This window comes from Populus alba, chromosome 13 (assembly GCF_005239225.2).
Source record: "Populus alba chromosome 13, ASM523922v2, whole genome shotgun sequence".
In the NCBI taxonomy this organism is placed as follows: Eukaryota; Viridiplantae; Streptophyta; class Magnoliopsida; order Malpighiales; family Salicaceae; genus Populus; species Populus alba.
In genome coordinates this window covers 3,948,199-3,972,930 of record NC_133296.1, presented here as the reverse complement: position 1 = coordinate 3,972,930, position 24,732 = coordinate 3,948,199, and the positions used below count along the sequence as shown (strand labels likewise).

At 31.8% G+C, this 24,732-nt stretch overlaps 2 protein-coding genes and 1 long non-coding RNA gene across 5 annotated transcripts; all 3 read left to right on the top strand.

Moving 5' to 3' along the window:
• The first annotated feature begins 2,011 nt into the window (after positions 1-2,011).
• LOC140954427 (uncharacterized) lies at positions 2,012-6,235 on the top strand. 3 transcript variants are annotated; one of them, XR_012167646.1, is made up of 2 exons: positions 2,012-2,263; positions 5,204-6,235. It is a non-coding gene; the product is annotated as an uncharacterized lncRNA (long non-coding RNA). The 3 variants fall into 3 exon arrangements; XR_012167647.1 differs by having other exon boundaries at positions 2,012-3,453; XR_012167645.1 differs by lacking the exon at positions 2,012-2,263 and adding an exon at positions 3,466-4,058.
• A 3,380-nt stretch (positions 6,236-9,615) lies between these two features.
• LOC118035027 (NAC transcription factor 47) lies at positions 9,616-11,729 on the top strand. Its single transcript, XM_035040502.2, has 3 exons — positions 9,616-9,993; positions 10,203-10,540; positions 10,722-11,729. Exons 1-3 carry the CDS (start codon positions 9,831-9,833, stop codon positions 11,325-11,327), a joined length of 1,107 nt encoding a protein of 368 aa, XP_034896393.1. The 5' UTR covers positions 9,616-9,830; the 3' UTR covers positions 11,328-11,729.
• A 7,013-nt stretch (positions 11,730-18,742) lies between these two features.
• Positions 18,743-24,301, top strand: LOC118035029 (ricin B-like lectin EULS3). The gene is made up of 4 exons (XM_073403926.1): positions 18,743-19,375; positions 19,886-20,008; positions 23,549-23,783; positions 23,991-24,301. Coding segments are annotated over exons 1-4 (531 nt in total). The 5' UTR covers positions 18,743-19,204; the 3' UTR covers positions 23,993-24,301.
• The last annotated feature ends 431 nt before the right edge of the window (positions 24,302-24,732 follow it).

The window sequence follows — 24,732 nt, the reverse complement described above, 5'->3', positions numbered from 1 at the left end:
ATAATTATAGGTGCAATTAAAAGAAATTGAAAAAATAAGGACTCAATCAAAAAATTTCAATCCCAAGTTAAAAATTCTAAATGACCCGTCTTTCAAGCTTCATGAAGAGAGTGTGTGACATGTCATTTGATAGACTAACCTCTATTTTAATAGTTTTGGATGATCGAGTTGACAACTTCAAACGAATGAATATGGAGTTATAGACCTTCAAATTGATCCAAATGAAAGGTGTGAATCCCTTCTACCAACTTCAAGTGGTTTTAAATGAAGATGATATCAAAATTGCTCCAACAATGCCACAAAAATAGACAACCTAGTCAGCCGTGACTGAAACATAATAGTGTAAGAACCGACCTTCATTTTCATGTGTTCATATACAAAGGCTCCTAAATGGGTTCTTATCAAAGATTTACAACATTTGCCTCAAGATCAAGAGGTCATAAATGGATTTAAGACCTCTCAAAACCCTAACAAAACTCTATAAATACCCCCTTTAAGAAGATAAAAAAAAACAAGGGAGAAAAAATATAGGAAAATATTTTTTTAAAAAAAAAATATATAAAGGTTTAATAGCTTAACATAAAGATTTTTTAAGCTTTGAAATGGTAGTAAGTTGGTGAGAAGAAAAACTTTCCAAAGAAAAACAAATGAGAGAGTAGTCGTTCTAGGTATATTTTCCAATCCAAAAGGAGGCTTCTATAGCATGCTTGAGTTTTGTTTTTGTTTTATATTGATGTTTAAGTGATAATTAAAGTGAATAGATATTAGATTATTTATCTTTGCATGATTTCTAACATTTATATGTCTTTGTTTTAATCATATCTGGTCTAATTTGGGTTTCACTTTATTGGATTTAAGTTATAGTGTTCTTAATAATCTATATTTTTTGGTGTTTAATCTTTTTTTTTTTCAAGAATATTTTAGTTTTTGTGTGTTTTTTTTTTACTTTGGTTTGATTTTTGGATGTTTTCAAGTCAAACCAAGATTTTTTATTCGATTTATGATCCAATCAAAAATTTTAAGTCAACCTGGTCGGGCTAAAAGTGGATCAAAGGTTTAAGATCTTTTTTGGTTTGTCATGTTTTTGTTAGAAGTTTTTTTTTTTTTTAAGAGTGTGTTTGGCAAAAAACCTTTTAAGCCTATTTTGGTAGTTTTATTACAAGGAGAAATGATTTTTTTTTTGCTAAACAAAGCCTAAATAATAATAATAAAAAAAATATGTTCTTTTTTTCTCCCGTATGGCCAAATTCTAAAATTTCCATGTGTATTTTATTTTTTATAAAAAAAAATTGCATTTTTATCATACTTTGAAGAAAAAAAAATATAAGTATCAATAAAAAAGTATCATAACTAGTTTATAATTATCCGTTAGAACTTGGTCAAAATTTCAAAAACACTAAAAAAATTTATTTTGTTTTTTTTTTATTATATGAGATTATGAACTTAAATGTAATATGTATTACTGATATTAAATAAAAAAATACTTCATTTTATTTTTTATGTTTTTGCATTAGAATGGTTAGATTATAACTTGATAAGATTGAAGATGAAGTTTTTTAAACCTTAAATAAACCAATAGTTAGAAAACATAATATTTCCTTAATTTACATCAGACAAACAACTTATCTCAGGTAAGCTTTACTAGGAGGGTTAATATATTTTTTTTACGCATTCTAAAATAGTTAAGATTTTTAGTGATTAAAACTCTACGTAATTACGCTCATTCATTCTTTTTACTAATAAAAAAATAAAAAATTTATTTTTCTTTCCACCTATATTATTCTCAATAATTCCTATTTGTGCGAATGTTTGCCACGAGCTGCACATGTGTGACAAGAGAAAGAGACTGGAAATTATGAATACGTATTTTAAATAAAAATATATTAATTTTTTTTTCCCGAGATTGGGTGTGATTTTATCTCTTCTCATGAACCATAATTTCCCATGTGCGACTACGAAACCAAAAACAAAAAAGGGTTTTTAATAAGTAAAAGTAGGCAAAGCCCAGAATTACAACAAGCATCTGTACCGGGCGAGACAATAGATGGGAAAGAGAGCAAGCCCACAATCAACACGAAAAAAATTGAAGCAGTGGCTGTAGTGCACGTGAATAATCAAGTGCAAAGATCCGGCCTAGTAAAGGTGATATACTTGAAATGCCGTTCATCAGATACCGTCTCTCTTCCTGGCAATTTCACTCAGACACTTTAAATTTCATTGATTGATAGCGAAGAAGAAGCAATTTCCATCACTCCAGCAAATGGTGAACTATCAATTTTCTTCTCGTTGAATTCTTTTTACATGAAAATAACACTTTATTTGCTTCAGCAAGTCATTTTCACAAACAGTTTGTGCTCCATTCTGTGATCTTTTATTGCTTCTTCTGATGCTTAGGCTTTTGAAATTCTCGAGTCATTGCTAGAACTACAAGATTAACATTAATGGGTTCTTCGGTTCTAGATTGTAAAAAACCCGCATTGCAGATCCAGTCACTGGAACAAATCCACTTTAGTGGTTTGCCTTGCTGTAGATACGAAAACATTTCTTACTCGTAGAAATGACTTAAATTTAATATGGGGACATTGAGTTTTTTCGGCCTGTTTTTCACTCTTTGCCGGTATAAGAATGTGCAAGATGCTAGCACTTGATCTTTTGCGATAAAGATGTTATGTACCAGCTTAACTCAGGGTGCTTCTTAGGGAAGCTCTCTCTTATGACAATGATGGCTTCTAACTTTCTCACTTCATTGAATAATCCATGCACGAAAAGCCGATGAGGCTGAAGGGGTTTTGGATTATTTCTTGTGGATTTATGGTACATCCTCCCTACAATTTAAAAACTTGCTGTGAATTCTTTTGTATCTCATTACAGGGGAAGAAATGTGTGCACTCTTCAAGAAGGTGAGAGAGAGATGGGATGCCAACTGATGTATGTACATCATGTCTAAAATTCTGTCTATGGCATGAATATGACATTGAGTTTAGATTTTGAGATGAAATTCGAATGTTTCAAGTCCTGCTCGTAGCTCATTTGTTTTGTTGGTATATTAGTCTTTATATGGAAAGCTGGATGCAGCCTGCAAATATTGCGGTTAGGAACAAACAAAGAATGGCTATTGCTACAACTGAAGATAGTTGAGATGCTCTGGTACTTGTTGTCGAATAAGCAAATAACTGATTCAAGAGGTGATCAATTATGTAGCAGTCAGACAGTAAATCAAACCAGAACCATCTCTAAGAAAACTGATAATGGGAAAGACTTTCTCCTGCAAGCCGACTCTAAAAGAGTTGTGATAGCCTGAGAGGGAATGGATTTTCTTTTTGGAGCGGTTGGTTCTTGTTTAATATATTAAATCTCAATCAGCAGTTCTCAACTTACAGCATCGAAAGCTCTATGAGCTCATGTACAACTTTTTAACTCACTCAACTAAATGCCAATCCCAAGCTAGTTGAGGTAGGTTACGTGAATTCTTTGTTCTCTATTTATGTTATACTAGATGCCTTCACAAAATTTGCTTTCAACCATGTGTGCTAAGCAGCTGAAACAGATGAGTATATTTTGAGTTGTTTTCCTTTATGATCCTCTTTTATGCATGCCCCTCGTTTGAACTTCTTTACTTTTAAATTGATATTTGATCTTTATATATTTGGAAAGATAAAATTGATCCAATACAATTACTTTTAAATTGCTCGTTTCTTTTTTCGATTTTCCATTCCATGGCAAATTAGATGTTAGCCACGTATATAGATTTAAGGTATTGTAGGGTGCCAGATTAAGTAGGTCCGATAGCAGTTTAAAGATGTGTGGTTGATTCCTGACTCAGGAGTGATATCTATTGGCTGAAACTATTGTATGTCATTTTCAAGGCTCAATAATGGGGGCTGGGGGCTTCAATCAACTTCATTTTCATTTGAGTGGGAAGTGGCATTATTATGCCAGTCAGTTATATCAGTGCTCTTCTTTTGACCAAGGGTTATCACCATCAATATCATCGTGAGAGCATGTTACCAAATACCAACTGGTTTTAAGAGAGTAGTCTGTTGGATGCCAAACCACCGGTCTGCTCTCTGACATGAGAAAGGCAATCTTTTGTATTGGCTCTGTCTTTGTGCAAATTCCTTTCGATCATCTTAGAATATGATTTGGGTTGCTATAGTTGGTAGTTGGTTAACTAGTGATGTAGTCTGGCTTTTTAATCCATAAATAAAATACAATGATTTTCCTTGTTATTTCTAGGTTTTCTACTTCTTAATGGGTTTTTAATCCATAAATAAAATACAATGATTTCACACTAGACTAGAATGATGACTTGAAAGATCCATAATTTTTTATCTGACTTTTGGATCGAAAATCTAGCCCAAACTCTTGGTTTTTGGTAATGTTTGTGATTTTCCTTGTTATTTCTAGATTTCCTGCTTCTTTCGGATTTCCTGCTTCCATCCTTTGTAATTTTGGATTTTTGTTTTTGTTTTTCTAGTTGAGGTTATGTTTTTGATCTATTTAAGGCTTGTAAACCTCCTAAGAAGTTAGACTTTAGTATTATTAATTTAGAGAGAATAAAACCTGTGAATTTGAGGTACACATCTATGGTCCCTTTTGCTCATAAAGAATTATGTGTTCTTTGTTTGTTGTTATTTTTAGCTTCCGTCTAAATCAACTAAAGCTTGTTGAAGGAACTTGTATTCTTTTTTAATCGTTCACTTTGTCGATAAAATTGACCTTGATTTATCAAAAGAAAAGGTCAGAAATTAGATGCTAAGAATCGCAGGAGAGCTCGGATTCTGGATAGTTGCTTGTGTTGAATCTTCCATTTTAGTTGAGGTTGTTGGCCAGTTTATGTTGCTTCCTTGTCAGTTGCGCTGGAATTTTTCTTTCCTTTTCAAATCTTACGATCTTTGCATGTTGGGAAAGATAATAGACTTGAACTATTTACCAACTATATGCATGGTTTTTCATAGAGGCCTTCATGATTAAGAAGCTATTAATCATTGCGTGAACAATGTGTTCTTTTTTTTCTTCTTCCTCTTGAATTGCAACAATGAAGTTGTTGTAGAGCAACATTTTTCGTCCTCTGGGTAAATGAACAAATTTCAACTAAAGCCATCAATTTCTCATATCTGTGTACTTTAGTTTAGAGCTTTTATGCGTGTTGCTTTACACTTCTAAAGCTAATCATTCTACGTGCTTCTCTGTTTGTCAACAGTGTAGCTCAAGGAACACCAGACGCTGAACAGAGGACAAAGAGTAGTAACAGGAAGTTAAAATCTGGCTTCTCGTCTTTGTTTTCTGCGCAAGGACCAATAGGTATTGAAAACATGTTCTCCATTTCTTTCTCTAAAGCATTTTTGCGATAAGGTTATGGAGAATAATCCATAACCTGTGGATTCTTGTGAGTTCCATGTTTGGCCTAACTCATTATGTTGTGGCTCAAATGAGAAACCCGGTCCTTCAACATTTGAGATGGGGTAGCAACCAGCTGCTAGGTTAGGTGAGCTACACGTGGATAACGACAAGGGGTCGTAATCAACTATGACCTTTTCATGGTTGGAAATCAGCTAGCTATTGCATGTTCATACTGCATGCGTGTCATGCCTATTGACTAGTCCAACATACATCTGTGCATCACGATCTTGCGTTCACAGTCAAGGAGATAACAACCAATCACATGTCATTCTAGTGCAAATGTTTTCGAGCTGCAGCGCACCATGCATGTTTGGATGAAAAGATGTGGAATCAAATGCCTATGAAATACTTTTCTTATCAATATAATGATCAGATAAGGATGATTTTGGCTTTTGATGGGAGTGGCGAACCAGGGGAGTTTTCGTTTCTGTTTCTACCTTTGAGGTTAATTGAAAGTCAAGGCACTCAGAAGAGCGTGGGGTGTCCTAATGACCATCCAGGAGGAATACCTTTAAATTCTCATCTGGTATTGGCTTTACCTTTACCTTTACCTAGGTATTCTTTGTTCTTCTGTCCATCTATAAAGCTCAAAAACCGCGACTGGGACAAAAATCATGGGCTACTTGTCAAGGGACGGCGAGAAAAAATAGTTTTTATATTCCATTTTTGGCACGTGGGGATGTGAATTTTAGCTGAACAAGTTACCTAGGGTATGACTTGTCCAACAAAATAAAGTTACCTATTATATGGGAAAGGAGAGCAGAGCATTGGAGGAGTGAAAACCCCTGATACTTTTGCTTTACATCACCCATGAAATTATTCGAAGCATAAATCTTATTCCTCTTGGTAAACGATATAGCTAGAATTGATTAAGGGTTGATTTTTAGCGGTTAGGTAAGAATTTATTGTAGATAGACTGCATGGATAACCTATTAGATATATTTATGGATTGATGAGATATGTTTAAGCACAAGAAAAGATCTAGTCGCTCCAAAACTAGAATAATGATCTAAAAAATCATAATTTTTTATTGCACAAGAAAAGATCTGGTTGCTTTAAATCAGAATAATTGTGTAAAAATTTCATAATTTTTTATTTTACTGCTGAACCCTATGTGGAATGTTGTATGTTGAGATATTAAAATTCTAATTCTGCCTGTTTAGGGTCAGTTTTGTTGTTTTGTTTTATGTGTTGTTTTGGAATTCATGATTATTTTATTTGTATTTTAAGATTTTTATTTTGTTTTCTAGTTGGGATAGGTTTTATGGGCCAATTAAGGTTATGTAAACCTTAGAAAGGAGATAATTTTTATTAATATTATTTTTTTAGAGAGAATAAAATTGTGAAATTTAAAATTCATATTTTTTATCATCAAATTTTCAAGTTCTATGTTTATTTATTGTTTTTAGCTTCGCTGCATTCGTAACAAACAAAATAACGTGAACTCGATCATCGACACAGAAGCATATTTTAAGGATAAATATCTTGTATCAGGAATTGTGGATAATCACACACTCTTTTTGGTTATCAGATGTCCTCATTGTTTAGCATATGCTCTCAAAAACCAATCAAAATCATCCGCCCATTTGTCTCGTTCTTCAGCTTTTGTCCAATTCTGGCACCTCATTTTTGCTCAATACCCTTTTGGCCCCATTATATCATGGAAACCCCCCCCCATCTTCCCATCCTTAGGAACAGCAGTTTTTTCTTCTTTTGTTCTCACTTTTTCCGCTGCAAATGGTTGCCAGGAAGTTTCACCTTTCTAAAGACAAGTTAAATAATATTATCCGATATCTTTTCTTGCTATGAAACAAAGAACATACAGTTTAAAATCAACCCTCTGTTATTGGATAATGCTATTGTTTTCCAAGTCTACGAGGCATATCCTTTAAATTATCCAAAATCAGCACTATGAGCTGCATCGAGGAAACCATCTCCCGTCGTGATAACGAATTTAGAAGCCATGACCACTCTGATGACAACACGCGGTGGTTTAGAACACGAAAACGATTATTTGCGGTGTTGGTGCTTGTTATTATAATACTTAGAACACGTAATTAGCCCCGTTAATGTTTGGAATCAAGGAGTCATGAGTCTTCCATGACCAAAGCTGCTTCGTTTTTGGTTAGACTTTGAAAAAAAATAAGGGGTGAGGGGAGATTCTGCGTTTGGTGTATGTTACCATGACTAAAAAAATCAAAACCCCACCTGCAAAACGCCCGTAATCCGTGCTAGGTATCCTTTACACCGCACGTGTGATTGAAACCTGTTGAAGAATTGACCCTCGATTTGCTGATTGTCAAATGTTAATTTATGGAAGATCGTTGACTAACAGGAACACAGTAAGCTGGTTTGTCAAATTACTTGTGTTTTGAAAACATAACAGGGAGGAAAGATTTCAAGTGGTAGTTCAGATTAATTGAAATAAAATCAACATGTTGGAGTACTGACGTGCCAATAATTCATTGTTTAATCTATAATTAAATCGAAATTGAATGCTCATCTGCAAAGTTGGTCTAAATGAGGAACTGTTGATGAAAGGGAGGGCTGAGGATTCTCATCATCATCTTTGCTTATTTATTACAGGCTTCATCCCAGCGGTGCAGCTTTGAAGATTACAGGAAGAGGGATCGTGTCTCTAGTCTAAACCACAAACTAATGAAATTGAATTTATTTTTATTTTTTTGTCGAATAGAGCACAAAAACATTTGGTGAGACAAGTTTTCGTGATTGATATAATCACATAAAAAAAATAAATTATTAATTTTAAATGCTAATCAATTAAAAGATTTAATTAAAAAAAATTATGATGGAAGAACAAAAAAAATAATAGAAAAGGAGTTAGAATTGACATTGTTTTTCATAAAAAAAAAAATTAAAAGGATAATTATTATTTTTTTTTTAATTTTGATCCCTTTACTTTTAGTTTCCTAAAAAGAATCAAATCTAATCTTTTATCATGAAATTGAATACGCCAACCCGATGGCGAGTTGATTTTCTAGACCTCCATAACCATATAATAAACAAGTAAAAATAAATTATCAATTTTGAATTTTAATCAATACAACATTAAAAAAAAACTAAATTGAAAAGAAAAAAAAAATAATAATAAAAAAAAACCATAAAAAATACTATTGGAATCCACCAATGAATTGTACGATGAGTTCTTTTATTATTTTTTATCTTTTGTTAATTTTTAAGTGGTGGTACTTGACTAACAGGAAATTATTTGTGGATAAGAAAGAACAAGCGTGTGCTCTTTCACGTCCAACAATTAATATCAATTTTTCTTTCGTAAACTTTACGCAGCACGGTCCATTTTTTCTTGGAGCTTTTTGGCTTTGTTTATAGTTTATTTTACTATTATTATTTATTTTGAATACTGTCCTTGGCAAGAAAGATTGAAATATTGGAGTTGCTTGTCTCATTGTAAACGCTAACAGAATCACTAATCAATAAATTATTAGCTGATTTCGTCAGTTTATTTTCATATTTAAGCAACATTGAATCAAATATATTTGTTTAGATAACGTTAATGTCGGCTGCCCATACAGTTAGGTCACAGAATAACTTTTTACTAGACAATAAAGAACCTCCTCTCTTCTTTATCCACACCACCACCCCATCACATCGCCAGAAAAATATCTATCGTCTCTGAGCGTTAAAGCCTCTATTATCCAGTAAACCTCCATGCTTTTGGCCCTTTTTCCTTCCTGTACATTTTGTCCTTTGTGTCTGCGTTCCACTGTGGGAGAGGCCCCCCCCATGGACCGAGTTTTGAGCTTTTAAACAGGAGAAGTCTAGCCATCCGTCGAAAATTTGGATCAAAAAGTCAAGAGACGCATAAACTTACGCCAGAGGATGATGGAGACCATCAAGCACAATTAAGGGGCTTGAAAAAGATTTGGGAAAGGAGACGAAGGGGTTCGGAGGACGCGTGTCAAGTGCTTGTCCGAAAGAGTTAAGAGATGATGTCATGAGATGAAAGCATGGAGCTCTCATCCTTTGAACAAGCCGCCATCTTTACATGAAATGTTGAAGACAAAAAAGTGGAAGCGACCAATTATATCAATCCCCCACAGCTGGCTTAGGGGTCCAATCTAAACTATGCTCCTTTCTTCTTTTAAAAAAATAAAAAAATAAAGATTGTTCTGATCCCATTTTCCACATGAGGACAAATCTCCACCTCCATAAATTGGCACCCCACCCTCTCCTTCGAAAAATTTCAATCTCCTTCTCTCTCTCAGCTTGTTTGCTCATCGAAACCTAGCTTAAGAGTTAGAAGACCTCTAGGCTTCTTTCCCAGCTTGTTCAATCGTTTCTTCTTTTCTTTGATATATATTGATATCGATATCAAAATATATCTTCCACCTAGACTAGTCTTATTTATTATTTTGGGCGGTCCATTATTCTAATCTTAGATTAGCATGAAGAACCCACAATCAAGCTTGCCCCCAGGGTTTAGGTTCCACCCGACAGATGAGGAGCTCATCCTCCACTACCTTAAGAAGAAGTTGGCATCCACACCGTTTCCTGTGTCTATCATAGCAGATGTCGACATCTATAAGTTTGATCCGTGGGACTTGCCAGGTTTCTTTTTTATCCTATACCCCGGAACAACACCATGCTTAATTTGTTTTCTATATTATATGCTTTCTTATGTCATTTACTTTAAAATATTATATGTCAAAATGTCTAAAACCAATTGAAGTCTGAAAAACAAGTGGCTTGTGCTCTTTCAGATTACATGTTACTAATTAGGGACTTGTGTTCTTCGGTGTTTGTTAATTTTATATCAGCTAAATCTTCCTTGGGGGAGAAAGAGTGGTACTTTTTCAGTCCTAGAGATCGCAAGTACCCCAATGGAGCAAGGCCTAACAGAGCAGCTGCATCTGGATATTGGAAGGCAACTGGAACAGACAAAATCATAATGACATCAACAATGGCACCAGGAGGTGTAGTTGGAGGGCAAGAGAACATTGGAGTTAAAAAGGCTCTTGTTTTCTACAAGGGAAGGCCTCCAAAGGGTGTCAAGACTAATTGGATCATGCATGAGTATCGCCTAGCAGATACTCCCACCTGCAACAACAACAACAACTACAACAAATCCATGAAGCCAAAAGATTCATCCATGAGGGTAAGCGTAATTAACAATTATATTGCAAGTTGTACTCTTATTAGTGTCTCTGCAAGGAATTGTCTCTGTTATGATTTAAGATATTTTTTCAAGGACGTCATAGTTTTTGGGCAAGTCAATTTTAGCTCATGTCCAACCTAGCTTGAGCTGTCTTAATTACTAGTTGTTTTTGGTTTTGCAGTTGGATGACTGGGTTCTTTGCCGGATTTACAAGAAATCCCAAGCTTTAACTTCATCTCCAAGGGCATTAATATCCAGTGAACATGACCAAGAAGAAGAAGAACAACAACAATTTGTCCAGGAAACCCTTTTACCCATAAGCAACAAGAATCCTCTCATGTCCCAGAAGTCTTGTTCTTTCTCCAGCTTGTTCGACGCCATGGACTATTCCATGTGCAGTAGTTTCCAGGCAGATACCCCATTCAATCCAATAGGGTTTGAGTCAAACCCTACGTTGAATAGTTCTGCAACACAGTTGGACCAACCTTTCTTCAGTAACAGCAACTCTGCAAGCAACAGTAACATCACGAGCAGCAGTACTTCCTTTCTTCAAAAGTTACCTCAGTTGAACACTTCAATGCCAAACATGCAGGGGAATAAACTCAAACGCCAGCTTCCACACATTGACGAGGACTTGCTTCATCCATCAAAAAAGTACATGAACTCTTGCAGTTTCACTAACTCCAACAATAATACTCAAACTGATATGGGTCAATACAATTTCCTAAGCCAGACATTCTTGGACCAGCAATTGCTGTTGAGCCCACATCTTCAATTTCTAGGTTAAAATGAAGGGCCCGAGAGAGAGAGAGAGAGAGAGAGGGAATTTAAAAAATTAAAAAAAAAAAAAAAAACATTTATGTGAGAAAACAAATAGCATTAAGGATTATTACCATTAGATGCGTGTGGGGGTCTGATTTTTTTGTCATTACAAAGTGACAAACAACTACTTGATATGGTATATAAAAAAAAAGATGCCTGTGTTGATTGTCATGGATGAGTTTGACAAGGAAAAAGACAGGACGGGGGAGTTGTCATTTTGGAATCATACATGATTTTTGTAGAGAAGATTGTACAATGATTGCATTGGCAGATCAAATGGATTGGTTTCTGCTTTGAAATATATGTGATTACTACTCTTTTTTTCTTCTTTTTTTGTCTTCGAATAAATTTAATCTTCCACGCCGAATTTCTTGATCCTTGACATTACATCGCTTTCTTTATTTTTATTCTTATTTTTAAGTGTTTCGATAGCTGGTGAATCAAACCCGTCGCTTCCTAACTACATGTTTACTATTTGCTTATATATTTGTAATAACAACATTATTACAATATATACACATATATATATCAACTATTTCAAAATTTTGATATTATATAGTTACATAATTGATGAGTTTTGCATAATAAAAGAATATCAAATGCAAGCAAAGATACCTAAGGGGAACAATGAATAGGAAATTTAACAAGGATATATATACGTTACACTTTCCATATATATTCAGTATTTTTCATAATAACTTGAATAAACGTTTTGCATCAACAAAATCTCTTAATATTTTTTAGTTTAATGAAGAATTTAATTATTGTTTAAATTATTTAATTTTTTATCTGATTTTTTTTAATACCTTATAAAACATTTCACCTCCAAATATTCAATCCAATCATTTTGTTTGACTCCGTTTTCTGCTAAAATCAAGAGGGTACAAAGAAACAAAGGTTTTATTAACCGGAGCCGTCCAGCAATTTTCTTTTTTTCATGTTCACCAAAAACAAAGGATAGTTTTCATATTTTCCTCCTTGGAGTGGACTTACCTAAATTTTAAAAAATTCTTGGCATATGGTTGCTATTATCTCCTTGGTATGATATATATATATATATATATATATATATATAGTGGCACGTTGTAGATTCCAAAATGCTCGTGTTCTGATCGTAAGAAAGAATATCCAGCAAGCATTGTTTACAGCATTCAAATAGAAAATAACAAGCATTTAACATACAAAAGTCAAAAGTGTGAGTGTGTGTGTATCCAGATGCATTGAACTACGGAAAGGTTTTAATGTGTAAAGAGTAGATAAAGATGTGTTTGGCGGTGATTCATAGCTTCATGCATGTGATAGGACAGAGTATATATTGGATTTGATCGATTAAAGTTGTGTTTGGTATTTTTCTTTGCCTTTCCAAAACCTCACCTCATATAAATAGTAATTAACTAAGAGGTGGCACAAAACATTATCTATTATTTTAAAATTTATTTTTAAAATATTTGTTATCATTTATTTTTTACGTGGTTATTTTAATTTTATGACCGATATCACAAGTTTCGTGGATTAACCTGGTTGACTCGAATATTTTTTTTTAATTGATGATTTCTTTTTCAGTTTTATCCTTTAACATCTTCAATACAAGGTTGATTAATAGTTAAACTTTATTATTTATTTTGATTTTTTTTTACAAGATTATTTCGATCTCATAATTAAGTCACAATTTATACAAGTTAACCTGAATATTTTTTTTATTGTTTTAGATTGAAAATTTTTTCAATTTCATTATTCAACAATTAGTTTCTTGGAAATTAAGCTTCATAATTTTTCTGATTCACTTTCTATGGGTTTATCATTATCTTATGATCCAGGTTATAGGTCTGGTGGGTTAACCGAGTTGACTCAAGTTGTTTTTTGTATTTTTTTTTAAAAAAAAAATTCAGCCTTAAACATTGAATTGATTAAAAATTAGGCATCATAATTTGTTTTGATTTGTTTATATAAGATTATCATGATTTCATGACTCGAATTGTAGATTTAAAAAGTTAACTTAGGTTTACTAAAGTCAATCTAATATTTTTTCATCTCAATATTTTTTTGAGTTTATTTTAGTCGAATTATGTTTTATTAGTTATTTAAATTATATTTAAACCTCTCAAGTTAATCATGTAGATTTCCACATGATTTTTTTTTTATTAAAAAAAAACATTAGCCACATGTTGTGTTTTTTTTATGATAAAAAAAAAAATAATTTTATCTACAGCATACCTTTACCAACTATATAGCGTCGTTCATTTGTAACGAGGATTGTTGGATTGGAGCACTTCATAGAATTCCTGCTAACATGATATATTATATTGTTAATTTGAGTTGTTCAAATCCATTGAATATATTATTTTTTTAATATTTTTTATAAAAAATAATATTATTTTAAATTTATTCTAATTAAATTATATTTTTATTAATCATCTAAATTACTTTTAAACCTATCAAATTTACCAAGTAAACTTTCACATGATTATTATTTTTTTTATTCAAAAAAACATTAGCCACACGTGTTTTTTTTTATGATAAAGAAATAATAATTTTATCTACAGCACAGCTTTACCAAGTATCTAGTGTCATTCATTTGTAACGAGGATTGTTGGATTGGAGCGCTTCCTTAGAATTACTGCTAACATAATATATTATATTGTTAAATCTTATCTTTTAAATTAATTTAAGGATATGTAAAATTAAATTAACTCGATATATCATGTTAGCATTAATTTTCGAAGAACCGACTTTTTATCTTAAACTTTACTGAAAGCGATGAAAAAGTCAGCAGAATATTTATATATTTTTTATTTTTTCAAGTTAGGCTGGAATAATTTATATCATCTTGATATATTATGTTAGTTTTTAAGTTAGACTTCAGTGGAACAACGGTTGTATTCCTTCACCTCAAAAAGTTTACATTGACTTTCAAGGGCGTTGAAATCCTTTCGCATTGTTCATTTGTTATTTCAAAATTTGATTGGAAATAAATAAATATTTTATTTTCATCTTTATTTTACAGTGAAAAAGACACTGGGAAGCAAAAAAAAAAAAAAAAAACATTATATCTAGGGCTATTTTTATATTTTTACAATGATTTTTTTTCCAATTATAATTAAAGTTAAAGGGGCACTTTAGTATTTGCATAAATATAAAATAATAAACCATTCAATGAATAATAAAACAACAAAAATATCCTTCAAAAAAAAAAAAACTTGAGATCAATGGGAGCTTAAGGGCAATTCTGTATTTAATTAAATAAAAATACCTAAAAGATGGATGCATGTGTAGCACACTCAAGGGTGTAAGAAAGGCGTTTGTACCCTTTGGGCAGAGTTTGCAATGTCTATCAGCATCAAAAAATATCATTTCCTTGTTATTAGAATAGTTATCCTCTCCCTTTTCTATTTGTGTGGCGCATGTCTCATTTGGTAGTTGGGTTTTGCACCAATAGTTTTTTTTTTGTTTCTTTCTCTCTTCTTCTTCAAATATTACAGCTTGACCTTTGTAATTATAGACATTTCAATTTCAATATTTATTTTTTTAATTTTTAATTTTTTATCTTAACTCTTTTATAAAAAAAAATTATTTGTTTTCAATTTCATCTTTCTATTCTAAATTACCACATATTATATTGTCTAATATGGTACTCATTCTTTGAGTTTCTAATTTTTATCTTTAATCCTTTTGTAAAATTTTTAATAATTTTTAATTTTATCATTCAATTCAGATTAATAGTATTATTATTTCAAATTTGGTTCTCATTGTTTTGATTTCTAATTTTTTTTCTTGATCCTTTTGTAAAAGTTATTATTATTTTCAATTTCACCCTTTAATTACAACATTGTTTTCTTATGTCAATTTTGATCATCATTCTTTTTTAAAAAACAAATTCCTTTTACTACATTGATTTTTTTTATTTGACCCTTTAATTAAATATAAAAATTTATTTTATATTTTAATTTTGATCCTTATTCTTTTAATTGTTATGTTTTTTAAAATCTTTTTTGTATAATATTTTTTTTCAATTTTATCTTTCAATATTTAATTGATTGAGAATTAAATTTCATGATTTTTTCAGATTGTATGCTTTGGGTCTAATGACTTGGATCATGAGTTTTTTTAAATAAAAAAATTTTATAATTTTTTTTATTTTTTATCAGATTAATTATTTAACTCTAATGATTTAAATTGCGACCTATGTATTGGTTGATGCTCTTGCTAAACATGGACCTCTTTAGAATTATTTGGCTGGCTCTTTTGTTTTTGCTTGAATAGTCTTATCTTTTTTTTCTCTGTTTTTTTTTTACTAACATTTTCATGCTTCGCCGTTTTACTCCCTAATTAGTGGGTTTGGCACGTGCGTTCATATGTTTATTATTCAATTTAGTTAAAAAAAATATTATTTATTTATTTAATACATTTTCAACATATACCCACTGGTATCACTTTTATATGATATGACATATAGAGAGTTATAATAGAACGTCCTTAGTAGCCTCAAATCAATAAATCATCGCAAATAATTGAGATACTCTAAGAATTTAAGAACACTTCGATCAACATTTATAATCTGGCAGTTTATAGTTTTTTAACGCTTAATTTTATTAATAAATTATTATTTTAGCAGGCAGATTAAAATTGGTAGAATTAACGGGTTAAAATTAAAAATAAAATTTATTATATATTTTTATGATAATTAAAAATTTTAATTAACATTATCAGAAAATTAATAAATACAAGTATATGTATTGATAAAATATCGGTAAATTACAATGAATTTTTTCTGAATATATCCTTATTATATTATAATTTTTGTTTTATATCCTTAATTTAAACACACTCTTCAGCATTTTATATCCTTTCTTTATAATTCCATGTTTTAGTATATATCACATACCTTTTAAAACTCTTTATGAAAAAAGAAAAATTGACCTGTTTATACTAAAAAGTTTTAGTCTCGTAAAAGAAGAACAAAAAATATTTTCAAATAAAAATTTGACCTATTTGTGTATTATGTATCATCATTTATCATATCAAATTACAGGTTTTCAAATAACAGGAGACAAGAAAGAAATAAAATCAAGATATTTCAAGGCAAGACCACCCATTCAAGCCCGCACATTCTTTAAAATACTCCTTGTATTTACAAAATTCATTCAAGCATTTTGCTCTTAAAAAATCTCTATGGATTAAAATCACAATAATATTCAGGAAATAAATATTGACGGGGAAGTTCATCTTAGGAAATTCTTGTGTGCTCTTTGATTTTGTATCAATTTTCAAAGAAGAGTTGTCGTGAGATTTGATGGAAGAAGAGAAGCTGCCATTTGGTGCAGGTTTCGTATGAGCTCATTGAATAAACTAATCAAGTTTCAACAACAGCTAGTAATTAGTTGGAGATCGAACTGTATTATTAATTATTATTATTATTAACAATATCTAAATGGTGTGGGGGAATCATTGTTTCCCCACACACAAAGCACTGTGGATTACAACAGTAAATCCACAGTGCTTTCCTCCTTTTTTTTTTTCTAACTTTTCCTTCTTTTTTTTCCGTTTCTTTTCTTTTTCTTTTTTTTAAATTTACTTTTTTTTTTTAACTTTCCTATTTTTTCATTTTTTAACAATGCTTTCCTCTTTTTTTTGTTTTTTTTTTCTAACTTTTCCTCTCTTTTTTCCGTTTCTTTTCTTCTTCTTTTTTTCAAATTTACTTTTTTTTTTCAACTTTCCTATTTTTTTTTTCATTTTTTATTAATTTTTTTTTCAAAATTATTTTTGTTGATTTTAACTTTTAAATATTGACTTGGTTAAAATGTTTGCTTTCTAATTTTTTTCTTTAAAATACTATGGAGTGCTGCGATGTTTTTTCACATATTTTTTTCTATTTTATTTCTTTATTTTTTAAAATTATATTTGTCGATTTTTTTTTTTTAATATTGAGTTGATTGAGAGTTTAGTTTTGTAATTTTTTTTAAAAAACATTGTTGATTTCTACAATGTTTCTCTGCATGGTTTTTTTTTCTCTGAAATTATCTTTTTTTATTTTATTTTTTAATATGAAGCTGGTTAAAAATTACAGTTATAATATGTGAGGAAAGCAATGTAAATTTCCTCAAAAAATTATTGTTGATTGCTACAGTTTTTTTTTCTCACATGGTTTTTTTCCTATTTTTGTTATGTTTTTTTTCTAAAATTATCTTTGTCAATTTTATTTTTTAAATATTAAGCTGGTTAAGAATTGCAATTACAAGTTTTTCCTCACAAAACACTATGGATTAATACAATTTTTTCTCATATGGTTTTTTTTTTCCAGTTTCTTTTGTGTTTTTATTTTCTTTGTAATATTTTTTTCCAAAATTATCTTCGTCCATTTTATTTTTTCTAATATTGAGTTGGTAAGAATTTAACTTTGTAATAAAGCTTAATCATGTGGGGAAAGCATTGTAGCCTTGCTCATAAAACATTATGGATTGTTACAGTGTCTCTCCGCATGGTTTTTTTTGTTATAATTTTTTTCAAATTATCCTTTTCATTTTTTTTTAATATTGAGTTGTTTGTGAATTACAATTATAAGTCATTACAAATAAGGTTAAATCATGTGGGGAAGCACTGTAACTTTCATCACAAAACAATGTGAATTGCTACAGTGTTTCCACCATGATATTTTTCTCTTTTTTTGGTGTTTGTTTTGTTTTTTTTTTTTTCTAAAGTTGTCTCTGTCGATTTTTTTTTAATATTGAGCTGATTAAGAATTTAGCTTTATATTTTTTTTTTTCTTTAAAACACTATGAATTGTTGCAGTGTTTTCCCATGTGATTTTTTTTATTATTTTTTTCAAAATTATCTTTGTCGATTTTTTTTTTAATATTGAGTTGATTAAAAATTATAATTACAATAAAGCTAAATTATATGAGGAAAGCGTTGTAGTTTTTCTCACAAAACACTATGAATTGCTACAATATTTCTCTAAATGGTTTTTTATTTTATTTTATTGGGAAAAGTGCTATAGTTTTCCTTACAGAACATTGTCAATTGCTGCAATATTTTTTCTCATGGGTTTTTTTCCTTCCAAAATTATCTTTATTGGTTTTTTTTTAATATTAAGTTGATAAAGAATTTAGCTTTGTAATTTTTTTTTTTTCTTTTTATTAACTAAAAAGCTAAATCATGTAGTGAAAGCACTGTATCTTTCCTCACAAAACACTATAGATATCTACAAATCATTTTGTTTAGTCTCTGAGTTTTTGATCATCAACACAACTTTTTTTCCCGTCATGAAATATTTGTTCTATCATACCTTTAATTTCTATTACTTATCTAGCATTGGTTCACAGTTATAACACTATCAAGTGTATTTGTTTTATAAACCCGCGCGGGCATGTCATCTCGTTTATTGTAAAACACAACTCTATTTCTCCTCTTCAACCCTTTCCTTCCCCACATTGATCAATATCACCGGAAACAACCATGGAATTCCCTCACGGCTACCACCCTCAAACTCATCACCACCGAAGAAATGATGATGATGATGAAGAGAGAAGAGAACATTACCCCCCACCACCACCATCCTTCGACCAAACACCACCACCCCTATTCTACAGGGAGAATGAATTTGCACCACCACCGCGACCCTACTCACACTATTATCAAGAACCTCCACAACCACCAAGACCATAGTTTAATGAAACTAACTATTCACCTCCTCCACCACCGACCTCTATTCAAGAAACTCAGGTCTTTCGTACATCTCATCATCAAGGAGTTGACTACCCTTCTCTTGATTAACCTCCTCCACCAACACAAGTGACTCATGTTCTTCATGAACAAACTGAAGCCCATCATTCTTTTAGGCCTCACATGCCATCTTTCAATCACCAGCACACTCATCAGTCTGGCTCTGCTTCTGGGCTTGACCTTTATAATAAGCCTAGCTTTAAGGTTTACAGCAAAGCTCAGCCTGAGTTTCACCTCACAATTAGGGGTGGGAAAGTGATTCTTGCTCCATCAAATCCTTCTGATGAGTTCCAAGTATGGAAAACTCATAGCTCCTTTCAATTATATATGATCGCAAACTCAATTTGACTTTTAAATTTTTTTAACTTTCTTGTGCACCCTTTTGTTTTCAAATTTTCTAAGGCGTTTCTCTCTCTCTTTTCTTTTTCTTAAAGTTTACATCATTTTAATCTGGGTTGTCTTTTTATGTGGGTTTTTGTTTTGGTTGGTTAGGTTGCAACTGTCATGAACATTTATTTGATCTGATCATTGTTTTGTAATTCAGATTCCATAAGCAAAAAAGATCACAGTTCTCGTCCATGTCCTTGGTTATTTTCTTAATGTTTTCAATCATTTGATCTATATGTTGACCTATCACTTTCTGATTAATTGATTTGTTGATTGTTCGAGATTACGGGAAAAATTGTATGAAACCACAATCTCAAACACCCTTAATATTATTGCTGCAGTGTTTTTTTTTTTTTTTTTTTCTGGAGTTTTACATCTTTGTAGCTGTGTGCTTGATCTAGCTGGTTGTTGTTGTAGAACTGGTATAAAGATGAAAAGTACAGCACAAGAGTGAAGGATTCAGAGGGATGTCCTGCCTTCGCTTTGGTTAATAAGGCCACTGGTCAGGCCATGAAGCATTCCATTGGAGAGGCACACCCTGTAAGAAATTCTCTGAGATCATGAACTTGTAGAAAGTTTATTCTTCTATGTTTTGCACGCAACTTTTCATTTTTCATGTCTCGTGGACTTTACCTTCGATTGTGGAAAACTTGAACTTTACAAGTTCAAGTTTTCCTTTTGATATATTCTAATTGAGCATATATATAAGTATATTCCCTTCATAAGGAGTTAAAATAGCTATACACGACTTAGGTGGCTCACCCTACACCATGAACATACTTTTTATTTTCATAAAACATATATAAACAAAATCTAAAATTCAAGAGTGATGGTTAAAAACTTGAACTTTATAAGTTCAAGTTTTCCTTTGATATATTCTAATTGAGCATATATATAAATATATTCCCTTCATATGGAGTTAAAATAGCTATACACGACTTAGGTGGCTCACCGTACACCACGAACATACTTTTTATTTTCATAAAAGATATAAAACAAAATTTAAAATTCAAGAGTGATGGTTAAAAACTTGAACTTTATAAGTTTAAGTTTTCTTTTGATATATTCTAATCGAGCATATATACAAATATATTCCCTTCATATTGAATCAAAATAGCTATAGGGGCCCTCTTATACCACGAATATACCTTTTATTTTCATAAAAAATATAAAAAAATTCTAAAACTAAAGAGTGTTGGGTCTGGCTATATGACAGATCCAAAAGCGTTAAGTCTGACTGCAATGTCAGATCTAATAATAATATTTATAATATTAATAATAATATTTAACTTGTCTGTCTAAATTTTTATATTTGTTAATCTTTTAAAAAATTATGATTTTTCTTCGATAATAATAATAGTTTTTTTTAAAAAAATTATTAATGATAATGATGATGATGATGGTTTTTAATTTTACCCTTCAAATGAAATGTATTTTTGTTTTTCAATATTAATAATATTTTTTTTCAAAATTTAATAATTGTTATATTAATAATTTCAACTATAATAATATTTATAATAATAATACAAATAATTATATTTAGAAACCTAAGACCCCATAACCATGGGTCCTGAAGCCAAACCCAAGAGAATTAGGTCCTATGCGAACCTATTAGTCGTGAGTCCGGATGACAGACCCAAGAATCTTGGGTCTTGAAGCCTGACCTAAGAGAATTGAGTACTACACAAACCTATTAGACGTGAGCCTGAATGACAAATCCAAGAAGCTTGGGTCCTAACACTGGACCCAAGAGAATTATGTCTTGACGTCAAAGCTATTAGTTGTGGGTTCGGATGTCGAAGCCATTAGTCACGGGTCCGAACGTTGGACCTAAGAGCCCTGGGTCCAAATAGTGGACTCATTAGCCTTGGGTTCTGACCCCGAACCCAAGAGTCTTGGGTCCTCACGCGACCTTACAACCCTGGGTTTGCATGCCATATCCATTAGCCTGAGTCCTAGATGCCAGACCTGTTAACCTTGGGTCCAAAAACCTAACCCACATGTTTTTAGTCCTGACGCCAGACCCAAGTCAATAACGAAAATAACAATAACAATAATAATAATTGATTTTATCCTTCAAATCAATTCTATATATTTTTTTTTATAGTAATAATATTTTATTTTAAATTTAATAATATTAATGAACATAATAATTTTTATAATATTAATAATAATATTATTATTATTAAACTCATCTGACCTAAGTTATAATAGTTTTTTAATCCCTTCAAATCAAATTTATGGTTTTTATCCAATATCAATAATATTTTTTTCAAATTTATTAATCATAATGATAATAACAATAACAATAATAATTTTTAATTTTATCCTTTAAATCAAATCTACTGTTTTTATTTGATAGTAATAATATATTTTTAAAAAATTTATTAATAACAATAAGAATCTATAATTTTACTCTTCAAATCAAATTTATAATTATTTTTCAATATTAATAATATTAACTATAATAAAAATAATAATATTATAATCCAAAGGCGCGCAGGTTTGCAGCCTGCATGGGCTTGCAACACTTGGAGGGCTTTGCAGATCCTAGTTGCAGGTCAGCAAACCTCAGGCACGCGGGTCTATCCTTAACATGCGATTATGCAAACCCACAAGCACTTGGGTTTGTGTGCCTGAGATGTGTAGACCCATGCGCCTAGGTCTATAGCCAGACACGCGGGTCTGGCCCTAGTGTCTAGGGCTTGGTAGACCCAACGCTAGGTGTCTGCAGGTGTCTGCTGCCCCCATCAAAATCGAAACTGGTTATTTTTTCCTCAACCATCCCTTCAATGTCAAATGCATCCCAATGAAAAGACAACCCCCCTTGCAGTCTTTGCAACTTTTTATGGCAAAGGTAGCTTTGTTATTATACTACTTCAATTCATAATATTTTGTGTTAGCCCTTTTAGTATACTGTATAATTTAAAAAAATAAAGAGTGTTCTCTTACATGGTTGATACAGCATTGTAAAAGTGGCTTTTCAAGTTGATCAAGGTAATTCGGGACTAAAATGTTTTTCATAAAAAGAGTTACTTGTAATGATTTATTAACAAGAGTTACTTGTAATGATTTATTACAATTATCCGAAACTGTCTTCTTTATAAACCAAGAGGTTGATGATTTTCTTTGCTTATAAAAGTCTTGGCATTGCCTATAAGACAGTAACTGGATATAGTATTCCAAGCGACAGTTTCAGTCAATTTCAGTTGTGATATCATGTACATTGCTTGCCACTGTTGTTCGTGCCCATATAAATGATCCGATTTGTTATATCCTCTTTAAGGTCCGGATGCCTGTTTTGGTGATATGTATCACAAAAGAAGACGTGGTAAAGATTGGATTGAACAGCAGAGTAGAATATCTTCATATATTTGTCCTGCAGATAATTCAAAACATGTGGAGCATGATTGTTTGTTTGTTTTTTTTATGTTTTTTTTATGCCGCAAACCTCCAAATCCCCCCCTCCCCATTCATTACCGAGATGCCCTTTTCTTGAGAAAAAAACCTGCATGCTTCCTCACATTTCACAGCTGGAACAGGCTCTATTCCACCCAGAATTGATACCAATTAGTAGGCCACAAATCTAGAACTGGTTGCAAACTAGTGCCAATGGCTTTGTTGCTCCTCTCCTTAACCCACCCAGATATCATTTAAGGCTTCCAATAGGCAACTCTTATCGTGTATCACTTGATTGTTGTATGCAAGCAGTCAACTTGCAGGCATGCATACAGGTGTACCATTGCAATTTTTCAAACCAGCTTGAACTTGATTTTTTCTCTTGTATTTTGACAAACAAACCTTCTCCTTTTAGAGTTTTCATGTAAGATTGTTGCTGAAATAAATTATGATTTGACCTCCAAGTGTTTATTTAGGGTGTAATGTTGTGTAGCCATACCCTATAGCGAAGTATGGCATGTCCCTGCTTTCTGTGACATTAAGTTGAGTGATAATGATTGAGCACTTTGATAGTTGAGTGGAAGTCCTCATGATAGCCTATTCCTTTTCTTTTTTCCTCCTGAGCCACAAATGGTATACCTTAAGAAATGTTTCTTGTCCCAAAAAAAAATATTTCTGCAGGTGCAGCTGATTCCGTACAATCCAGATGTTCTTGATGAGTCTATCCTATGGACTGAAAGCAAGGACATGGGTGATGGTTTCAGAGCTGCAAGGATGGTTAACAATACGCATCTTAATGTACATGCTTTTCACGGTGACAAGAAATCTGGTGGTGTCCATGATGGCACCTCTATTGTTCTCTGGAAATGGAACGAAGGAGATAACCAACAATGGAAGATCATCCCAACTCGGTACTGTAAGTTTCTAAATAAACAAAACACAAGGTTCTAAAATTCCTATCCAAGTCTTACCATCTCTTTGCTTTTTGTCAAGCAAAACATCATAAAAAAGCACAAATCCAAGAATTTCATTTGATGAAAAAGAAGTCCAGGATTAATATAAGAAATCCTAAATGCCTTTATACCTGTTCTGATGTTCTTGCTGTTGATCATTATAAATGCAGGAAATATGCGTGATGGTGTTGCCATTTTTGTCTTTTGTTCCTTTTGAGAACGTTTTGTGCTGCATTCTCCTTGGTGTGAGACACTTGTGTGTCAAACTCTTCGACCTATGTTTAGCCTTCATTATCCTTAAATCAGTTTGAAACATACATTGCAGAATCTGTACTGATGAACCTTCTACCTATAATACTCTACATGTTCTTGGTGTTGTATACTCTTTTGTAGTTCCCTCGACGTGTTTTGCACATTCATCTCTCTGTAAGATCAAGGTGGCATATAAAGACAATCAGGTCCTCTAAATTTCATTATTGAAGGATCTGTGTCTTTCATTTCACATATCACACTCAGTACTTCGAGGATAAACATTCATATGCTGTATAGAGTTGTGGAGGTGCTGGGGAGAAATAGACCGGCAGAGATGTGGGCAAAACCAATACACGATAACTTTTAGCGTCAAACTTTGAAGAACATAGTTGAATACATAAAACAAATTGATCTTAGCCTGGGGATTAAGGGGTCGCAATTAGAGTTGCTAATTCTGACCAACTTGGTATCTGGGCATCTAATGACTTTTCTGACAGTAGAGTGAGAAGTAGCATTAAAGATCTTACACACGAGAGTTCACAAGAACTTGTTCCTCGATCAACACTTGAGATTAAATCGAATTTCATTGTCTGAAATTAAATATCGATGATCGGATCATCATGATCCTTCACTGGATGAAGTTGAGGTTGTAGATGAAAA

What these genes read in the sequence shown, in the direction of transcription:
- LOC118035027 (XM_035040502.2), top strand. Translation starts at nt 9,831, where the DNA reads ATGAAGAACCCACAATCAAGCTTGCCCCCAGGGTTTAGGTTCCACCCG. An exon ending in TGATCCGTGGGACTTGCCAG is followed by an intron (nt 9,994 to 10,202) that starts GTTTCTTTTTTA and finishes ATTTTATATCAG; the next exon opens with CTAAATCTTCCTTGGGGGAG. An exon ending in CAAAAGATTCATCCATGAGG is followed by an intron (nt 10,541 to 10,721) that starts GTAAGCGTAATT and finishes TTGGTTTTGCAG; the next exon opens with TTGGATGACTGGGTTCTTTG.
- LOC118035029 (XM_073403926.1), top strand. Translation starts at nt 19,205, where the DNA reads ATGCCATCTTTCAATCACCAGCACACTCATCAGTCTGGCTCTGCTTCT. An exon ending in ATCCTTCTGATGAGTTCCAA is followed by an intron (nt 19,376 to 19,885) that starts GTATGGAAAACT and finishes TTGTTGTTGTAG; the next exon opens with AACTGGTATAAAGATGAAAA. An exon ending in CCATTGGAGAGGCACACCCT is followed by an intron (nt 20,009 to 23,548) that starts GTAAGAAATTCT and finishes ATATTTCTGCAG; the next exon opens with GTGCAGCTGATTCCGTACAA.